Below are 18921 nucleotides of genomic sequence, written 5' to 3'. Positions count from 1 at the left end.
CACATGTGGGTATCACGTCTTCTTAAACTTAATATTCAATATTGTAAAATTAAGGCTGAGGTTTAGCCCCCTCCCAAATCCTAAACGCTATTTGCGCCTATGCCGTCTACTATATACAATATACTAGTATATATAGTATAAGGTATATGGACATATTATGGTTACGCCACGAGTGGATATAATAAAATTTCTACTAAAGACTAAAGTATTCGTATTGTAGCTTACCATGATCACTTTACCAAAGTGTATCGATATTCGATACAATGCGCGTCACGCGAGTTGCACTTGCCACTTGCACATAACTACCAGTAGCGGATATATCATAGTTCTGATGGGGAGGGGGGATTTCAAATCCACAGAGGTAATGACGTTTAGTAGGTATCTAAATACCTAAAAAAAAAAAGGTCACTCAATGTATTGTGGGTCGCCAAATTTAAAAAAATTCTCAAAATGGGTCAGCAGATAACAACAGTATAAATATTTATAATCAATGTTTATAGGCTAGAGACAATATTGTAATAATGTATAGAGGCGGCGAAAAGCCCAAGGGGGGGGCGGTCCACCAATTAACCCCCACCCCCCCGATATCCACCACTGATAACTACCAACTCTATAGTGAAGTAGTGCTTTTTCCATAAATATAAAGGGTTAGGCATCTGTTACTGACTACTGTCATGCACGAACTAAGATATATACTATCTGTCAAGTTTATAGTCTCTAGCATGAACATATACATTTATAATAGCCTCTAGAAAGGTGGATAGAATAGAACATGAACATAAAATAGATAATAGAAGGATCTTATATTATTATCTATGGACTATAACTACACAATAGCCAATAGGTAATATTTAATTTTAATACACTTCTGGGCCAAGAAACAAACATTTAGGACATGATACATTTCATTATTATTTATTACAATAATGATATAACAATAAATAGTATATAGTTAATATAATAATAGTAATGGTAAATAATATTGGATTATAATAATTCTGTTATATTCTGTGGATATAAGACCCAGTTGATGAAGTACCTAAGGTCTAAGAATAATTGAAGGTGTGGTCTTCATTAGCAATTTGCACAAGACGATAGTCGATAGATATGGGAATTTAGTAGGTATGTACATAATTAGACGATGGAAATGGCATAAAGAAGTGAGAGTGTATAATATACTAACGACTAACTATATAGTGAGATGCGGTGGATCTTTAAAAATGTTTAGTTGAAGAAGGGCAGATCAGTCAATTAAATTGAATTATTATTATTAAAACAATATTATGTATCTATAGAAATACTTGTATCAATGCAGACACAGGTCACTGAATAAATAATGTCACTATTGTCTATAATTAACATTAACATTGGTCGATAATTAACATTAAAATTTACAAATAGTTTACAATCTAATTGGCGATCAGCATTCAGCAACCTATTTGAACAAAAGCAATAGGACATAGGTATTTATTAACCAATATTTAAAATTATTATAATAATTGCATTAATACATTATCTCAGTCTAGTTCTAATTAAGTTTTTCTGTGATTTTTCAAACCTTTTACAAAATAAAATACATTATACCATTGATGATTGATAAATTGATTATTAGTGTTATTAGTTATTACTTAAAGGTTACGAGTTACGACGTAAATAAATATAAATTGGAAATTCGCACCAAGCTATATGTTGCAACATGTAACCAACAGAGGGCATCACAGAATAGATTATATTATAATTGATTTGGTCTTAACACTTTTTTGCCGTTCAGTCACGCATCCTTATATTTATCTATCGCGGTTACATAGAATATAGAACCATGATAATTTGTCATGACGTATAGAACTGTAATATAGAAATCTGTCATCCGGGTAGAAATTCGCTAGACCAAAACGGTGCGAAAAATAATGCACCGGGATGTTTCTACTGGATCTTTGTTACTAAAGATAAAGCCAAAATATATTGATATCAATTTATACATTTTTAGTTGGGCTTTTTAGTTTTTACGCTTGCGATGAGTAATGTTTACTGATAAGAAACAAAAACAGAATTACACAAACAAATAGACATTATAGGTATTGTTTTCATATTTTTTTTTTCGTGTTTTCTCTTTATCTTTTATAGTTATATCTTATACATCTAAAAAAATATATTGTAGGACGCGACTACGCGAGTAGAATTTGAAGAACTGGTGAGTGGTGACTGGTGAGTCATAATTGTCATTTATTACATTTCATACCTTATTTAATTTAGAAAAAATATCTTTATTTAATGACTTAAATCAATTAAACCTCGAATTAAACTGTTACAACATTTGAATCAGTTAACCTTATTATTGTTGATATTTACCCTTCTCGTAGTAGACCAATTTGAAATAAAAATCTACAGCAGTATGCCGTTGGAATGGTTATTTGGGCGTCGTATGTCGCCCGATGAGATGTTGAGAAAGAATCAGCGTGCTCTGAATAAAGCAATGCGTGATTTGGATCGCGAAAAAATGAGAATGGAACAGCAAGAAAAGAAAATCATTGTGGACATCAAGAAAATGGCTAAAGATGGACAGATGGTGAGTCATATTTTATACATTTTTCGTCATAAGAATTAACTATAGAATTATTAATAAATTATCCCTATCATTTTTGATGGGTTAACTGTTAAATACATTATTTTTCTGGATATCAACAGTTATGCAATTGTTGGGTATTCATTTAGTATGTGACTATTAAGACGAGATTATCTGTATTATATACGGACAATGTTCGGGTACCGACATACTAACATTCAAGATACATTTTTTAAAGTTTTTTAAGTCATATACAAACTGTATCTATAAATATTTTTTTTAAATAGAATACAATTTTTATGATAAAATATTATAAAAAAAATATTCGTACATTTTTTTTTTTTACTGATATTTTATTTAATTGATTTTGACATTATTAAATGCAATCCTGTATTATTTTATATTTGTATCACTAATTCATAATAATAATAAAATAACATTATTGTATGGTTTTTACTTTGACTAAAAATACTAAATGAATACCCAATTCGGTAGATCACGCTGTCTGGTAGGTCACATACTAAATGTATATCAATTGTTCTATCTACCTGTTTAAGTGACTTCAAGATCATACTTAAAGAGTAAGTTAAATAAAAGTATTATTAATACAATTATCAGTAGCCAAACAATACATTTTAATCAACAAATTATTGCTCTATAAAAATTTCAATTATCATTTAATCAAACAAAAACACCAAATTACTAGTCTTTTCTAACATTTTAAGGTTTAATGCTAACTATAACCAAATCTGTTCATACAATATGTTGTGACGCATGAAGTATAGGTATTATTGTTTCATTCAGTAAAAAAAAAAAGAAGAAAAAAATGTTATAACCTTATTTGATTGTATCTATATACAATACATTTTTAATTCTATTTTGATGACCTATAATCTAAAACACGTTTAAATTTTAATATGAGACAAAAATAAACAGTTTCTTCTTTCTTTACCATATGTTCGTGTTTGATATAATTATTTTTTGATCTGCATTAACCTATGACTTTTAACCTTTATGCATGTTTATACTTTCAAATAAACATGTTCATTAAAAAAAAAAAACTTAAAAAAGTAATTTATGCAGGTAGGTACTAGGTACTTTATATATTTTTTATTTAATCAATAATTGTATCATCTGTATCCTAGTAACCAAATTATACATTTATGTATAGAAAAAAAGATAGTTCTAGGTACTTCAGTACTTGTATAAACATAAGTTGATAATATCCTAGTACAGTTAAGTTATATTTTTACTTAATTATCTAAAAGTTGATAATATAAATTAGTAAACCTTGTGAAAATGGTTATTTCATTATTGGGTATTAATCTTTATTAGTAATATTTGTGTTTAGTAATGAAATCAATAAAGTCAAGAACAAAGCGTATAGTTCCACCTTTTAGTTCTCAATCACGACAACCAAATACAATTGTAGCTGGTCCTCCACGATCACGCTCATGTCAAACACCAATTGGAAATACTGCATTTCGTCGTTATTATGATAGAGGTGACTTTATGTTGTCTGTCGATAGTGGGCGAGTTATGTGGAAAACATCATTTGAAAATATAGATTATCACCATTATTTACCAATTTTTTTTGATGGATTACGTGAAGTTGCATACCCATACCGTGCAGTGGCAGAGCGTGGAGCTACAGATATGCTAAAAAACGGTACACCAGATCGTATACTGCCTGTTGTGCCGCAATTGATTATTCCAATAAAATTAGCACTCAACACTGGTCATCCAGATGTAGTTATAGCTACATTGAAAATGGTTCAAACCTTAGTAACATCAGCTGATATGGTAGGAGAAGCTCTAGTACCCTATTACAGACAAATATTACCACCCCTCAATGTATACAAAAATCTTAATAAAAATACAGGCGATGGCATTGATTATGCTCAATATCAACAAGAAGATGTTGGGGACTTGGTGAATAATACTTTAGAAATTCTTGAAAGACACGGAGGAGCTCATGCTTTTATTAATATCAAATACATGATTCCAACTTATGAGTCAAGTGTGGCAAACTAATATATTACATAAAATATAGATCCTAAACACTTTAATTCCAATAATTGATTTATTATTTCCTTAAAAGTATATTTTAGTAATCTAAGTATTTGTTAGATGTTAGTTAGTTAAATAGTTCAGATAAATATTTTGAGGATTTAGGAATCGGTGAAAATCATGGCAAGAGATTTAGTAAGAACAAGACGTTACCAAAAGAAATTTATGGTAATGAAGGCTAATATACAAGCAGTATCTTTAAAAATACAAACACTTAAATCACAAAACGCTATGGGTCAAGCAATGAAAGGCGTGACTAAAGCAATGCAAAATATGAACAGGTAAATCTTTTCTTATTGTTATCTTCCTAATTATAATCATACAGAAGAAACAAATAAAAATAATTTTTTGTAACTAGTTCATATTTATTAAATCTTGGTAAATACTTAATAATATTTTCATAATAGTAATATATCTTAAACAAAAACTTCTTCATAGTTTTTTTCTTAAGAATAACCAAGAAATGTGAATTGCTACTTATGTATATTGTCTATTATTCTATTATAATACATAGTCCACAATCAAATAAACTATTTTATATTTTAATAGGCAACTCAATTTACCACAAATTCAAAGGATACTACAAGAGTTTGAAAAACAGTCTGAAGTAATGGATATGAAGGAAGAAGTAATGAATGATGCTATGGATGATGCGATGGAAGACGAAGGAGACGAAGAAGAAACGTAAGATTAAATAATTTTTTTGTAATTTTAAGTAAGGTCTTCTGAAGATATGTATATTGTATTTTATATACTCTATTCAATTTAAGAATGGTCAGTTTTGTGTATACTGAATGAGCTAAGATGTTGCCTTGAACCAGTTGAACCCTCTAATGCTAAAGTTGGCCATGATCGTATGCCTATCGTTTCAGGTGGTTGATTAGAGGCATCTATACTAGTAGTGGAGATAAATGCACAGTTTCTAGGTGTTAATCGAATCGACCATTCTTAAACTGAATAGAGTATGGTATAAAATGAGAAATATGTGCTAAATATAGAAATAGATATAAGTAGGTATCATACTTGAAATTCAATTGTAATACCATTAACTATAAATACTATGATACTTTATAATCAATGGTAATACCTACCATAAGTGAAAAAATCATGATTATTCATATAATTTTCCACTTTTTTTACAATTTTATTATTTAAACATCAATAATTATCATAACTGAAAATTAATTCATCTAGTCAGAAATATATTACATAAACAATGCTGTGCATCAATGGTAGATCTTAGTATCTAGTTGATAAACACAATCGAGCAATTCTACATAAATTATAGAATTTTAAAATACTATTATTTTCTCATTTTAGTATTTTACATCAGTATATTTTCATGATAAAGGAATTACATACTTATTAATTATTATAAATGATTAAAATATAGTTTACTTATCATACTTTATAATACTTAATACAAATACTTGTTTGTCCATTTTTAAATTAATATTAAGTACAGATCAAATATTAATATGCACAAAAGAGTTCTTTACTCTTTACTCTAGAGACCTTAACTATATTATGTTATTACCATTGCTATAATGCTAAAATTAACTTTTGACATAATATTTAAAATATTTATTTCAGAGATCAAATTGTAACACAAGTACTAGATGAGTTAGGTCTTCAGCTTACAGATCAATTGTCTGGATTGCCCTCAGCTTCTGGCTCAATAAGTATAGCGGCCACTGGAAAAGTACCAATTGTGGCTCAAGATGGCGGAGGTGGTGCTAGTGGTGGTGGTGGTGCTGCTGCTGCACAACCAAATGATGCTGATGCAGACTTGCAAGCTAGATTAGATAATTTAAGGCGCAAGTGAACAATATTTTTTGCAAAACCTAATGCATATATAATTATATACCAACCTATTTAATTGTAAAAATTGTTAAATATTATTTTCATTTTATATGCATGATTTTAATATAAAATATATATTATATAAATATATTTTTATCATTAATAATAATTAATAAATATTATAGAAAATTTAAAAACATGTATATTTTGGTAATTTTAAATTATATATTTAAAACATTAATATTTAATATAAATGAGATCGAAACACTACAAGCATTTTGAACATGATAGTCAAATTATAAGTGATTGAAAATAATGATTCCAATACAATTGATTAATGTTTTATTTAACTGTGAATATTATGTATAATTAATAATTTTATAATTTGTTATAATTTAAATTGTGTCAGCCTTTGTTCATTTTTTACATCATTAAAGTTACAACCACAAATAATTAAGACAAAATCACTGATATTCTTAAAATTATTTAAATTAAACGTAAAAACATATTATTCTTAAGTAGAGTATAATTATGTGTAGATTATAGGACAAATATAATATAATATAATATTAAAACAATAACTTGGTATAGTAAGGTATAAACAATTTAAAAACAAAATCGATATATCATATAATATCATTTAAGTAAATAAATGCCTGCAATTTTGTCGCACAAAACAGTCATACTCACTTAAATGTTCAATTTTTTTTTTATAGGTATTTTGTGTTTTCTGTGACAATCAGCAAGTTTTTGCGCGAAATATGATGTTCATCAACCTACACGGTAGGCACTTACGTCGCACGTAACATAGACATTGCAGAGTGCCGTATTATAGCCACTATACTAATGACACACAAACGTCCCACGTCGTATATTATATAATTACACAATAATATAACATAGGTATACGCATGCGATGTAATAATATTTATAATGATATAGCGAGAGGTATGAACGTGTACGGTTGACCGGTTTGGCGCCGTCTAAAATGTATACTTTTTGAAATTAGGATTGTCTGTGTGCCACCCCGTGGCCTTTGGCCCGAATTTGTAAACGAGGCGTTTGCCCTGCACCGGCAACAGGACGCCGGTCTTGTAGTAGTACCGCATGGCCCTGCTGAACTTCTCGTAGTTCATCCTCTCGTTGCGCTTGAACTTGCCCCACAGTTTCGCCACCTTGTCGCTCTGCACGAACCTGAACCGACCCTCCTCGTAATTCTCCCAGCATATGTACGTCGGACAGTATTGCGAGTTCAACAGCAGGTCTCTGATGAACTCCCATATCCTGCTCAGTTTGGGCTCGGCTTTTGACCGTTTCGCCTTCGTGCCGCGCGGCCGGCCCGCCCGCTTTTTCTCCATTGACGCGTTGCTCGTTTTGAAAAATTCGACGTCTGCGTCTGCAAACGCGAAAATTGCACGTTATAACATAATAGACAACAGTCGTTGTCCGCGTTAGCAGGGTGAATCACCAAGCATATGCATCACAATATGCTCGCACCACCGTTTTTACTTTGTGATGAATTTATTGAAACTGATTTTTTGAATCTTTAAATATACTCAAAAAACATTTTATATTTTTAAATTGTTTGGGATTTGTTGTACTACTCAAGATGTATCATATAGAAGCCAGGACCGTAGAAATGGGTGGGGGTTAGATGATTCCAACTTTTCTTACAAGTTATAACATGGAAAGTATACAGAGTGTAACAAAAAGAACTGACCAAAAAAAAAACACTGACGCAAGCGATAATAAATTACTGTTTAGAAACGTTAACGATAACCTCTCCCTTTTTTTACTCTAAATTATTTAGTGGATAATTTTTTTGAACATTTTTATGTAGATATCTGAATCAAAATATGAACGAGTTATTAAAATATTTAATCTAAGGATAATAGAAAATGGTGTTACAGCATACTCGTAAGTATAAAATAAATATAAAAATTCCCCGCCATATCTTCCAAACCCATTATCACGGACCTATTTTGTGTCCTTATACTTTATAGTACACCAAATTAAATAACTCAAAAACTACTCTTTAAATAAAGTTATCCGCTAAATAATTTACAGTAGAAGATAGCTTTACCGTAAAAAAATTGAAGTTTGTATTACTACAAGAGTAATGAGTATAAGACACTATCCTTAAGTAGTGCAAACCACTTCAAGAATTTTAAAATATGGTAAATATTTAAAAAATACCAAAAATATTTTGTATTACTGAATTTTATTTACAAAGATATATTTATATTACATATGTATACTGGTATGTTAAATATATAATATAGCTGTCTATAGAGTGGTACGACGGTATAGACGCGAGTACGTGACTAGACTTAAACATTTTACTGATAATTCGCAAAAGTACCAAGTTTAGTATATTTAGCCAGGTGCGTAGGTGTTGGATTTTAACCAAAACTCATCCACCCGTCTCGTCATTTTTACCCACCCACCCACATGGCATTATAGGTGGTTAAAATGTACCTATATACTCTCGGTGCCTGCACCACGTGTAGGAAAAAAGGCACGCACACATTCCCGAATCGAAATAAATAAATGTCGGAGCAAAATAATCTGTTTAATGTTTGGAGCGCGATTGATGCTCAAAGCCCCCACCCCCTCCGAAAACGACCCCTCGTCTAGCCGACAATGAGTTAAGCATAATATTATATAGGCACACTATACAGCTGTTGTCCGTCGTAGACACTTACCTAGTATAGCGGGTAGTAAACAGTCCTCGTGGGTCGGGCGGGCTTGATTGCCGTCCAGCGAGTCGTACACGAACACGTGCTGCGGCTGTTCGTTGGACGGGCATTGCCATTGCAGAGGCTGGTGATGGTGCTGTTGATAGCCGCCCGTCGTCGTCGGATCATAGTACGACGGTTCGTGGTGGTCGTTGCAACTTCCGTCCGGCGAGGGGTCTTCCTTCAGGTTCATCAACACGGTGGCGAGATCTATTTCATTTTCGCTATAGTTGGTCGAGTAGCTGCCGTCGTAGTCCCACTAAGACGGTCAATATAATGTAATACGATGCACATTAATATACACAAAATATATTGATATTTTATTGTCCGATATTGACGTAATACGCGGGATGTGGGTACCTATATAATATTATGCAGGATGGTTCACGCTAACCCACCAATTTGTTCGCTTTTAATAATTAATGAATTTCTTAAAATTCTGTTTTTCGGTATTTTTAAGTATACCTACCTAATTATGAGTACCACATTTTCAAACTCTTGAGATTATTTTATACCAAGAAGGAGTGCGCCGTGGCGATATGAACTCCTTTTTTTTTAAATAGGACAAACAACATATTTTCTGTAAATTGTTAAGCAGATGATTTTTTTTTATAAATGTCTATTCATTACTTCGTATGTTAAGGATAATATAGATTTGGAATATATGGGGATTATGGTGATTTAAAAATTAGTGATTACTGAATAATGCTTAGGTATATCGATTATTTTATAATTCGTAAAAATTTGTTGAATCTAAAAAGTGGGTTCCTATACTAGTTATTTATATATTATACCAATTAAATATTATGTATTTTATATTTTTGTAAGATTGTTTTTAAGGACTATATCCTAAATTCCTAAGTGTACATGACGTGTAATTTACATTTTGATAACTTAAAAACTACTTACTCGTTTGAATTTTGATTTAGGTCCATTAATTTTTTTTAAATTAATTGCTTAGCAGTAAAAATGTTAGTTCTCGTTTGAAAAAAAAAAAGAAGTTTGCACCAGTAGGTATTACAAAAAAAATTGGTTTTTAATTATACTTAAAAAGGCCATTAAATAGAATTTAAAGTAAAGAATAGGAGTGAATCATATTTGGCGAATCACGCTGTCTAATATATTACGTTTAAATTGAGTATTCCTCAGTCTTATAATAGTTATATTATAACTAGGTACCTACATCTGAAGAAAAAAATTATTATTATTTGATTTTTGTCAATCTTTTTTAATAATAATGGTTTTGTATCTTTATCTAGACAAAATTTATAATATAAATATCTATTACCTATTTAATATCGTTATATAAAGCTTAAGCTACCTACGTTGGTACTTAAGAAGACGTCACACCCGCCTGTGTTGTCTCCGTCATAAAAAAAATTTTAATGTTGAAAAGTTTTGTCTATATCGTACGTGTGTAAGACGGAGATAACACGTGCGGGGTTGACGTCATATGAGACAGCAGTGGCAGCTGGCTCGTCTTCTGCATTGAGGTTTTGTGTCCTGATGTTTTATGTGTCCAATTTGCCAGTTGGCTTGTAACCCAACCAGTCCGCCCCAACTGAGAGACAAGTCCCGTTTAAAAACGTCTATCTGACTATCTAGGAGGTATTCACGACCTACACAAGTTATGTGCGATTTTCTTTTTTTACCAGCGGAACAAGTACAAAAAAAAATTTACGAGTGGAAAAATGTCCACTATTTTTACATATTTAATGTTTGAGTCGGGCAATCAGCCCTAGCTCGTGTCGTCATATTATATTATATATTTTTATTTCTATTATATTTTAATAAATTATTGTACGCGTTTTCTATCAATGGTCGTGCAGCTAAGAGTGTAATATTTAAACGATATATTATTAGCCGGAAATGAGTAATGTTACTTTTCGTCGTTTATTTTTTCGTTTTTGTATAACAGTATTAGTAATTTGAAAAAACAATGTACCTATATATTATAATATAAATATGTATTTCAACGTTACCTGTGATGATAGGGTATAATCATCTGGCATACAAAATTCATTCGATTCGTACGTATTTGCGATGTTCACATCATTCAACGCCCACATCCTTAAAACATATTACACACATTTGATTTCGATAAAATATTTAGTCATTATAACGAATATCAAACATTCAAACGTAAAAATAGTAATTTGAAATATAATTACATATAATAATATATTATGTCAAAATCATACGATATCTTTAATTAGGTACCTAACACACCTTATATTATAATAATACTACCTAATGTAAATTGTAACAGTAATCAGTGGCGTATTTAGGTTTTTGTCATGGGGGGATATGATTTTATCCAGTAGCAACGCTTTTAAAGCTAGAGGTCTTAAGTTAGGACTCCGAAAATGTTTGCGTATTATATACAGCCTATGTGGGGGGGGGGATTGATCCGTGTTTTAAAAGATACCATTTTATAGGAACTTGCATTCATTTATTAATATATTAATGTATGGAATAGATTTAACAATAATGGAAAATTGTCGTTTAAATATAACATGGGTGTCATAAAATTCAGCACGTTGAATTTTATTAAACTGGAATTTGAAGTGTAACGAAAAATAATAATAATATACCTATAATATTGTTAAAATAAGTATGACAAAAATGTTCAAAGTCATAAATTATAATAGTTATAATATCATAAATTGATGGCTGTATAAATAATGGGTCAAGAATTATATTCCTAAACTGTATAGTTTAGATATTTATATTATTGTCTATAATCACTTATCAATGCTCGAATTGGGTGTATGTTGAGTGGGGAGGGCTGCACAGTGTACAAAGGGAGCATTTCTATTTTTTTTTATCACTGGAACGAGTGTATTGGCTCAAGCTATATGCCCAAATTAATTTTTTTTTAAATGTGGATTTGAATATTTGTCAATGATTCAATGGTACTGCATTGTTACTGCCAATAAATTCGAAAAATGTAATGGATTTTAGTTTTTAATATTTTTGATTTTTAGTTTAGACTAGTTAAGAATGCAATAACTAATAAGACGGCTGTATACGGATTTTTATACGGCTTCTGCCTCTTGCTGTTCCTATATACCTATAATATAGTCACACTGGTTGCGACGGACACTCCATTTGTCCAACATCCTTGTCCCTCACCAAAAGCAATAATAATTTTATCATATTCATATTAATTATGTTATGAGTTTTATAGTTATCACTAATTATTATTTTTCCATTTTTAAGTGACAGCAGTCACTTACTAATAATTAGGTACTCAGTAATTTACTAATTGTATGAACTTAATTTGGTGAATTTAGGGGAATAAAAATCTACGTTCACTAATATTTAATTTTAAAGTTTTAGTTTATATGTATCTACGCGGCTATATGCATTAGAATTAATGTAGTAATTAAAGAAGCTTAATGATACATGTGGGTGTATCTGTGTAAATAATTTTGCACTTGGAACGTAGTTTTTAAATTGTTAGATTGAACTTCTCTACACTTAATTTTTCAGAAATTTTCTTTATTTTGAAAAATAATAACTTTTTAGACGTTTTGTTTTTCTAAAATTAAAGTCACATGCAATTCAAGTACATTTTACACTGTAAAATATAATTTTATACTTTGCTTTTTTCACGCTTGCGTCTGTTTGGGAACATGTTCATTAGTGTTCAACTAATATTTTTGGTTTTTTAAACACAACTTATACTTTTAGTGACATCATCTGAAGAAAAATACTTTTCTAAACACTAAGTGAACGTTAAAATTGTCGATTACAATCGAGGTACCCACAACTCCTATGCGATGAGCATTCACTACAATCTAATAATAATATAATATAATTATATTATGTGCCGTATGCTTATGACATTTTCAAACAAATTATGATGAAGAATAAAGATTTGAACGCATGTATAAATATATTGTAGTATACTTGTATATATTATATTACAGATTATATGGTGAAGAAAAGTTCCATCGGATGATTCGAATGTGATATAATATATCAATGTGGCACGTGTACACTAATGGTGCATGTATACTCTGCAGTACCTACGTACATTTTTGTAGTTACTCAAACGGTATACCATATAATTCATATACCTAGTGATGAACAATCAAAATTTAACGATATGCAAATTACGGTAAAAAAATAAAATAAATAAATTTCAAAATTATAAGAGAAGCAGATTATAATATATTTATCTCTTATATAGTTAATAGTTATATTACGATATCAACTTTCTCGTATTACAATTTTATATATTTTTTTAATAGAATATGAAAAATTCATCAGTTTTTGTAAGTTAATTGTCATAATTAAAAACGTCAAAAAAAAACAAACCAACTTAAAACTAATAGTTAAACAATAACTTAGTAAGTAAACAAATTTTGATTTAAATAAATTGAAAATATCTATATAGAAAGTAGTACATCACAAAGTATGGTGCAAAATGTTAGCAGTAATTAGTAAGTATGTATAATAGTAAATACATAATTTTACTTTTCCAACCTAATTTTAATATAGATTTCAAATTTTAATGAATTTGTATTTAAATAATGAGTATTTAATCACCATTAATCAAACATTCAAATGAATACTATTATACACTTATTTTTAGTATCAAGAGTTAACCACAGAGTTAAGTATGATTTCTAAATTGTTTTAAAAGTTTACCATATACGCTGAACATTGATTTCTTACTATATAAAGATTTAAAATGGAAAATTAATTACCTCATTATAATGTTAAACTAAGTGGAAATTATTATTTTAGAAATTAATGAATAGTTTTAATTGTATATTTGTACCTATTAGATAATAAACGAATATAGGTAGCTACCTATTATAGTATGATAATACTGACCTAAGTAGTTTTTTGAGCTTAAAGGAAATTTTAAATAGACAATTCGTTACTGCAGATGAATGATTAAAATATATTTCTTAACATTTTTAACAACATTTCCAAAAGCTCGTAGCTGCAAATATGGAGACTCTTTTAATAGTAAATACTAATAGTAAATACTCATTATTTTGAAAGGTTTTAACGTTTTTGATAATATGATTGACACATAATTTGCATCAACAAAATATTTTGGTAAAAAACTATATTTTTAGTTTCCTGTTTCTAGAAGCAGAATATGTTTCTGAATATGTTAAATATAAAAATCAAATTTTAAACGTGTCGTTAATTAGGTACCTAGTTATAATTATTTAAAGTTTTTATGAACAGAGTAGAGGATAAAAATTGTACCGGGTACCCTAGAGTAGCTGTGCTGATCCATTAATATTCAAATATTTATAACTTATTAACTAATCGTTCGAAATTCAATTTTTTATACATCAATGTAGTATGAAACTTTAAAATTAGTTTTGTAGTAATTCAAAAGTTAGTAACCCCAGGGGCTAGGGCATATAAGTTTGAACTATTATTGTATTTTATGATTGTTTATAGATTTGATAAAATTGTCAATATACGTTAAAATGTTTAGGCTTTAAATTTATCTGAATAGTAATAAATAATAATATATAAACTAAAACATTATATATATATAAGTATGTCTGTGTCTGTGTCTATGCGTGTATAGCGTAATATTAGCCATCATGTAAATAAGTCAAGTATACCTATAATATATTATACAGTATACGTATTGTATATTAAGTTATCATTTCGTAAAAAATTCCAAGGAATAGTATGAATCCTAACAAAATTTTTTTAATAAGACTACCAAACTGAATTGTATTGACTATGTTGTATAGGTACACATCTTGTACCATTGATTATAAATATATAATTATTTATAATCAATGCTTCTGCAAACATATTAATAATCTGTTCACATTAGCTGATAATGGTATTGAAATATTCAGTATAATTATTTTTCTATATTTTAATGTACTTGATTTCATGTAGGTATAGATCTAGAGTACAGAATATTATGTGTAATTTAATATCAAATTTTACTTACATGAATGCTTTTGTTACACTGTTTTCAAAGTAGTATTTCTTTGTATAACTGATATTGTAAAAATATTGATTAAACACCTTTCGAATAACGTATCTAATATTATAATATTATTATAATGCACATTTAAACTGCACAAATTTCTAACAACACAAAATATATTAATAAAATATTTATGGTTAATTTATAAACTGTACAAAATAATGTAAACACGCAAGTATATATTCCAGAAGATAGACGTAGTTCTTTCTGTGGTACACTGTAACTATTTATCATCACTAACTTTAACTATAGTCTATAGCTAAAAGATTAACTGATCAAGCTCACCGGTTCCTGGTCCATATCGCGACGTCCATTGCCCCTCTACTATTTCGCGTCCTTGGGCAAATATTATTTGTGACCTGACCTAATGAACATGAAAAATTTCAAATGCTAAATTTATTATAAATTATTTTCAATAACAACAACAATTATATTAATTTTTCTAACTATTTTTCATTAATATTACTGGAACTTCAAAAAACCTACTTATATTTTTTAATCATACCGAGCTTAACAATTTATTTTTGGATAAATATAATTACTTACTAATATAAAAAATTACAATTTAAAATTCAATTACATTAATGCAATTATAAATATTGTTAAATAAATCTTAACAGTCTAAAATGGTACACCCATACCTATTAATTAGTAAACCATGATGTAAGGTAGGTAAGTTACCTATTATATGTTACGAAGTATTTTTTTTTAACATAATAATAAAACAAATTTTAATATAGTGTCTTATAAAGAACACGAAACTATTAATCCCTCTAGCAGTAAATCTGACTATAACAAAATCTATTATATAGTTTGTAACTGTGTAGACATATAGTTGAAGTAATTTCTAAATAATATGTTTAGTTAACATAATTAGGTTATAGATAAATTGAACTAAAATGAATCTATGCTATTAAATAAAGTGATTTTTTTCAAACCATATACCTATTAGGTATATACAGATAAATATAGATTTTAATAATTACTCTGACTTTACTGCAATATAAACAATATAATGCAGTGTGGAAACTAATTTATAAACTATTATTTATTAACAAATTTTAATTGGATCTATCAATTAATCTACTCGCTCAATCGAATCGTTTTTTGTTCATATTAAAAATAAAACCTGTTCTTCGGATTCTTGACTTAAAATCATTAGCTGATATTGTTTCTATCTAAATTATCAATTCCGATATAGATGCACAGTGTTATTGGGTAATATCAATTTTTTGTCCCTCTTCGGAATCTTTGCCACTTCCATTCCCTTTCTGTTCCAATTTACCCAACTCTGTATTTAAAAAATAATCCTTAGAAAAGGATGACGAAGCTGGCAAACGAGGACCCAACATTCCTATCTTGAATTATTATCATTTTATTTTGATTGTATTATAAATGCATTGTAATTCTACTGTTAATATTATTATTTTTCAGTGTAATTTTTATTATTGTCTGTTTTAATTTGTTAAATATTTGCAATTTTTGTGTTTTCATATTTGAATTGGGGCACATATTATAAATGAATAAATAAATAAATCTATGTATTTTACATTATTGTAGTTCAGGTTAAAATATGTTATACGTCTTATATGTCAAATTCAATATATAAATATATTATGTAGGAATTTGACTCATCACTCATGTACCTACCTAAAATAGTATAAAAACAATATAAATTTAAATGGAAAAATAATCAACTCCTCCGCTCCAGACCTCCAGTCATTCTGGTTTCCAGAGTAGACCCTATATGTGTTGTCATGTATTGATTTCATAGGCGTATCCAGACCTCATCCGCAGGTCGTGCACAACAGTGGCATATTCAAGGGAGAGGTTACTGCACCCCTAACCCTCCTCCCTCACAAAAAAAATTAGACTCAGGTTTGAGAATATGACCCCCAAATTTTGAAATAAGCTTTATCATCTGATAATAATTAAATCAGTTTTACTTTTTTTATTTGGAATAAAAAACAATATTCCTTTTATCAGATAAATAAATAACTAGGTAGGTTATATGAAATTGTATTTAGTAATTTTAAAATATAATTTTAATACTAATAATACTTCTTACAAATGTTTATTTTTACACGATAAAAATTAAAAAACTTAATACGAACTCAGAAACTTAGAAAAAAATTTTTATATTATGCACTGCAATTTATAATGTACCTACCTAAGTTGGATAAAATTTCGGGCCGGATAAAATTTGTCCGCGGGTCGTGTGCATTTGGTGACTCCTGCGCTAGACCATCATATAGTTTTATGGATGGGGTTGAGATTTATTTACGAGATTGAATGATTACATGTAAATAATAAATTACTATATTATAATGCAGGTATTATATGAACTAAAATTAAGATGTCTATTGTAAATAAAAATATTATTAAAAAAAATAATTTTGTCATCTATTTTCTTGTTTCTACAACTTTATGAAAAATTTACCATCTATGGTAAACAATTTAGGAACAAAATTAATTCAGATGTTACAATATCACATTGACTTAATATTACTCCAAGAATACACAATGCAATAATTATAAATTATTTACATTATTATTATTATGTACGCATACTAACACCTTAGTATGTACCCATACAGCTATACCCAACGGCTATACCATATGGTGAATACACGAATAGTGCGAACGTCATACAAAAGCGGAAAGAAATAGAAAAAAACCAGGTTTATTTCTGTCAAATTTGATTTCGGGAATTTTAAGCACACGTCACATTGAGTTTACATATGCGTATGCACTGCATACGAAATTAGCTCATCTTTGAGTGGACCAACCTTAGCACACAAACATAATATTATATACAAGTAGGTTTCTGATTCCGGATTAAGACTGTATTTAGACTTTTAAGTACGGGTGTGAAGTTCATCAAAATAATAAATGATATTCATAAGGGTACTTATCAAAATATAATAGGTGCCGATAGGAGTTAAATACTGTTGAAAATATAATATATTATAGACTTACGATCTGTGTCTGTGTGGCACTACGAGGGAGACAATAATCCGCCGTCAGCTTTCTATTATATATTTGAGTGGATACCTTTAAGTATAAGTTATAAATTATTAGAGATGGAGAATATAAGAAAAAAAAAAGGTGGGTAAGTGGATGTCGCTCTGCTGTACAGTAGGTTACAAGTGCGTCACTGTAATGGATGGTGTTAAATTTGAATTCAATGATATATCATTGTATTAAAAAAACGATTCTGAACGGTCAGTCAGCCTATGATATTACTAAGTATATTTGATGATATTATTGTGAGTAAAGTGACAAATTTAGTTCTTTCTAATAATAACAATAATAAAGAACTAAAAATGGATCTATTGTTCTGTATCAGTACCTACATATCATGAATATTTAATTATTCATAATACAAATGAAAATTTGAACAATTAAAATTACCACAACATTTCCTTTATTTTTTTATGTTCAAAAGTCAAAACATTTATATTTATTTACTTTTAACTATTACTTATATACAGTATCGAGAAAATAGAAAAAATATGATAAATATAATAATTATTGAATTGTTATTTATTATCAGTTGATAAAAAAATATTTCTTTGCAATTCGGGATAGGCGTTTTTGATTGCATTTGTATGGGTAAAAAAAAAATGGTAAAATTTACAGGACTCGCATCTCTATGAATTATAACTACAGTCCACCATCAAAACTGTTAAAATCAATTTTAAATCACCATCTCCGCTATATAATAAAACCGGCCAAGTATGATTTTTGGAATTTTT

The 18921-nt window shown here is 28.9% G+C and overlaps 2 protein-coding genes across 9 annotated transcripts; one reads left to right on the top strand and one right to left on the bottom strand.

Moving 5' to 3' along the window:
• Positions 1-1835: 1835 nt before the first annotated feature.
• Chmp2a (chromatin modifying protein 2A) lies at positions 1836-7113 on the top strand. Of its 8 annotated transcripts, none has more exons than XM_008183586.3 (6): positions 1836-2075; positions 2159-2191; positions 2364-2566; positions 4739-4914; positions 5183-5317; positions 6227-6633. In XM_008183586.3, exons 3-6 carry the CDS (start codon positions 2393-2395, stop codon positions 6456-6458), a joined length of 717 nt encoding a protein of 238 aa, XP_008181808.1. In that variant the 5' UTR covers positions 1836-2075; positions 2159-2191; positions 2364-2392; the 3' UTR covers positions 6459-6633. The 8 variants fall into 8 exon arrangements, with proteins under 8 accessions (XP_008181808.1, XP_008181806.1, XP_008181805.1 ...); XM_008183584.3 differs by having other exon boundaries at positions 2361-2566; XM_008183583.3 differs by having other exon boundaries at positions 2159-2205.
• Positions 6756-15431, bottom strand: LOC100166054 (protein c-ets-1-B). The gene is made up of 4 exons (XM_001948048.5): positions 15125-15431; positions 11157-11244; positions 9142-9433; positions 6756-7832 (listed from the first exon to the last, which is right to left on the bottom strand). Coding segments are annotated over exons 1-4 (795 nt in total). The 5' UTR covers positions 15127-15431; the 3' UTR covers positions 6756-7419.
• Positions 15432-18921: the final 3490 nt, after the last annotated feature.

Source organism: Acyrthosiphon pisum, chromosome A1 (genome assembly GCF_005508785.2).
Source record: "Acyrthosiphon pisum isolate AL4f chromosome A1, pea_aphid_22Mar2018_4r6ur, whole genome shotgun sequence".
Lineage (NCBI taxonomy): Eukaryota > Metazoa > Arthropoda > Insecta > Hemiptera > Aphididae > Acyrthosiphon > Acyrthosiphon pisum.
This window is presented reverse-complemented; position numbering and strand designations above follow the sequence as displayed.

Bases quoted from the DNA above. Each gene is read 5' to 3' on its own strand.
- Chmp2a (XM_008183581.3), top strand. From the start codon at position 2,393: ATGCCGTTGGAATGGTTATTTGGGCGTCGTATGTCGCCCGATGAGATG. The intron at 2,567-4,738 runs GTGAGTCATATT...TTGAGGATTTAG, and splicing joins TGGCTAAAGATGGACAGATG to GAATCGGTGAAAATCATGGC. The intron at 4,915-5,182 runs GTAAATCTTTTC...ATATTTTAATAG, and splicing joins GCAATGCAAAATATGAACAG to GCAACTCAATTTACCACAAA.
- LOC100166054 (XM_001948048.5), bottom strand. The intron at 9,434-11,156 runs GTAACGTTGAAA...TGACCGTCTTAG, and splicing joins ATTATACCCTATCATCACAG to TGGGACTACGACGGCAGCTA. The intron at 7,833-9,141 runs GTAAGTGTCTAC...TCGCGTTTGCAG, and splicing joins TTTACTACCCGCTATACTAG to ACGCAGACGTCGAATTTTTC.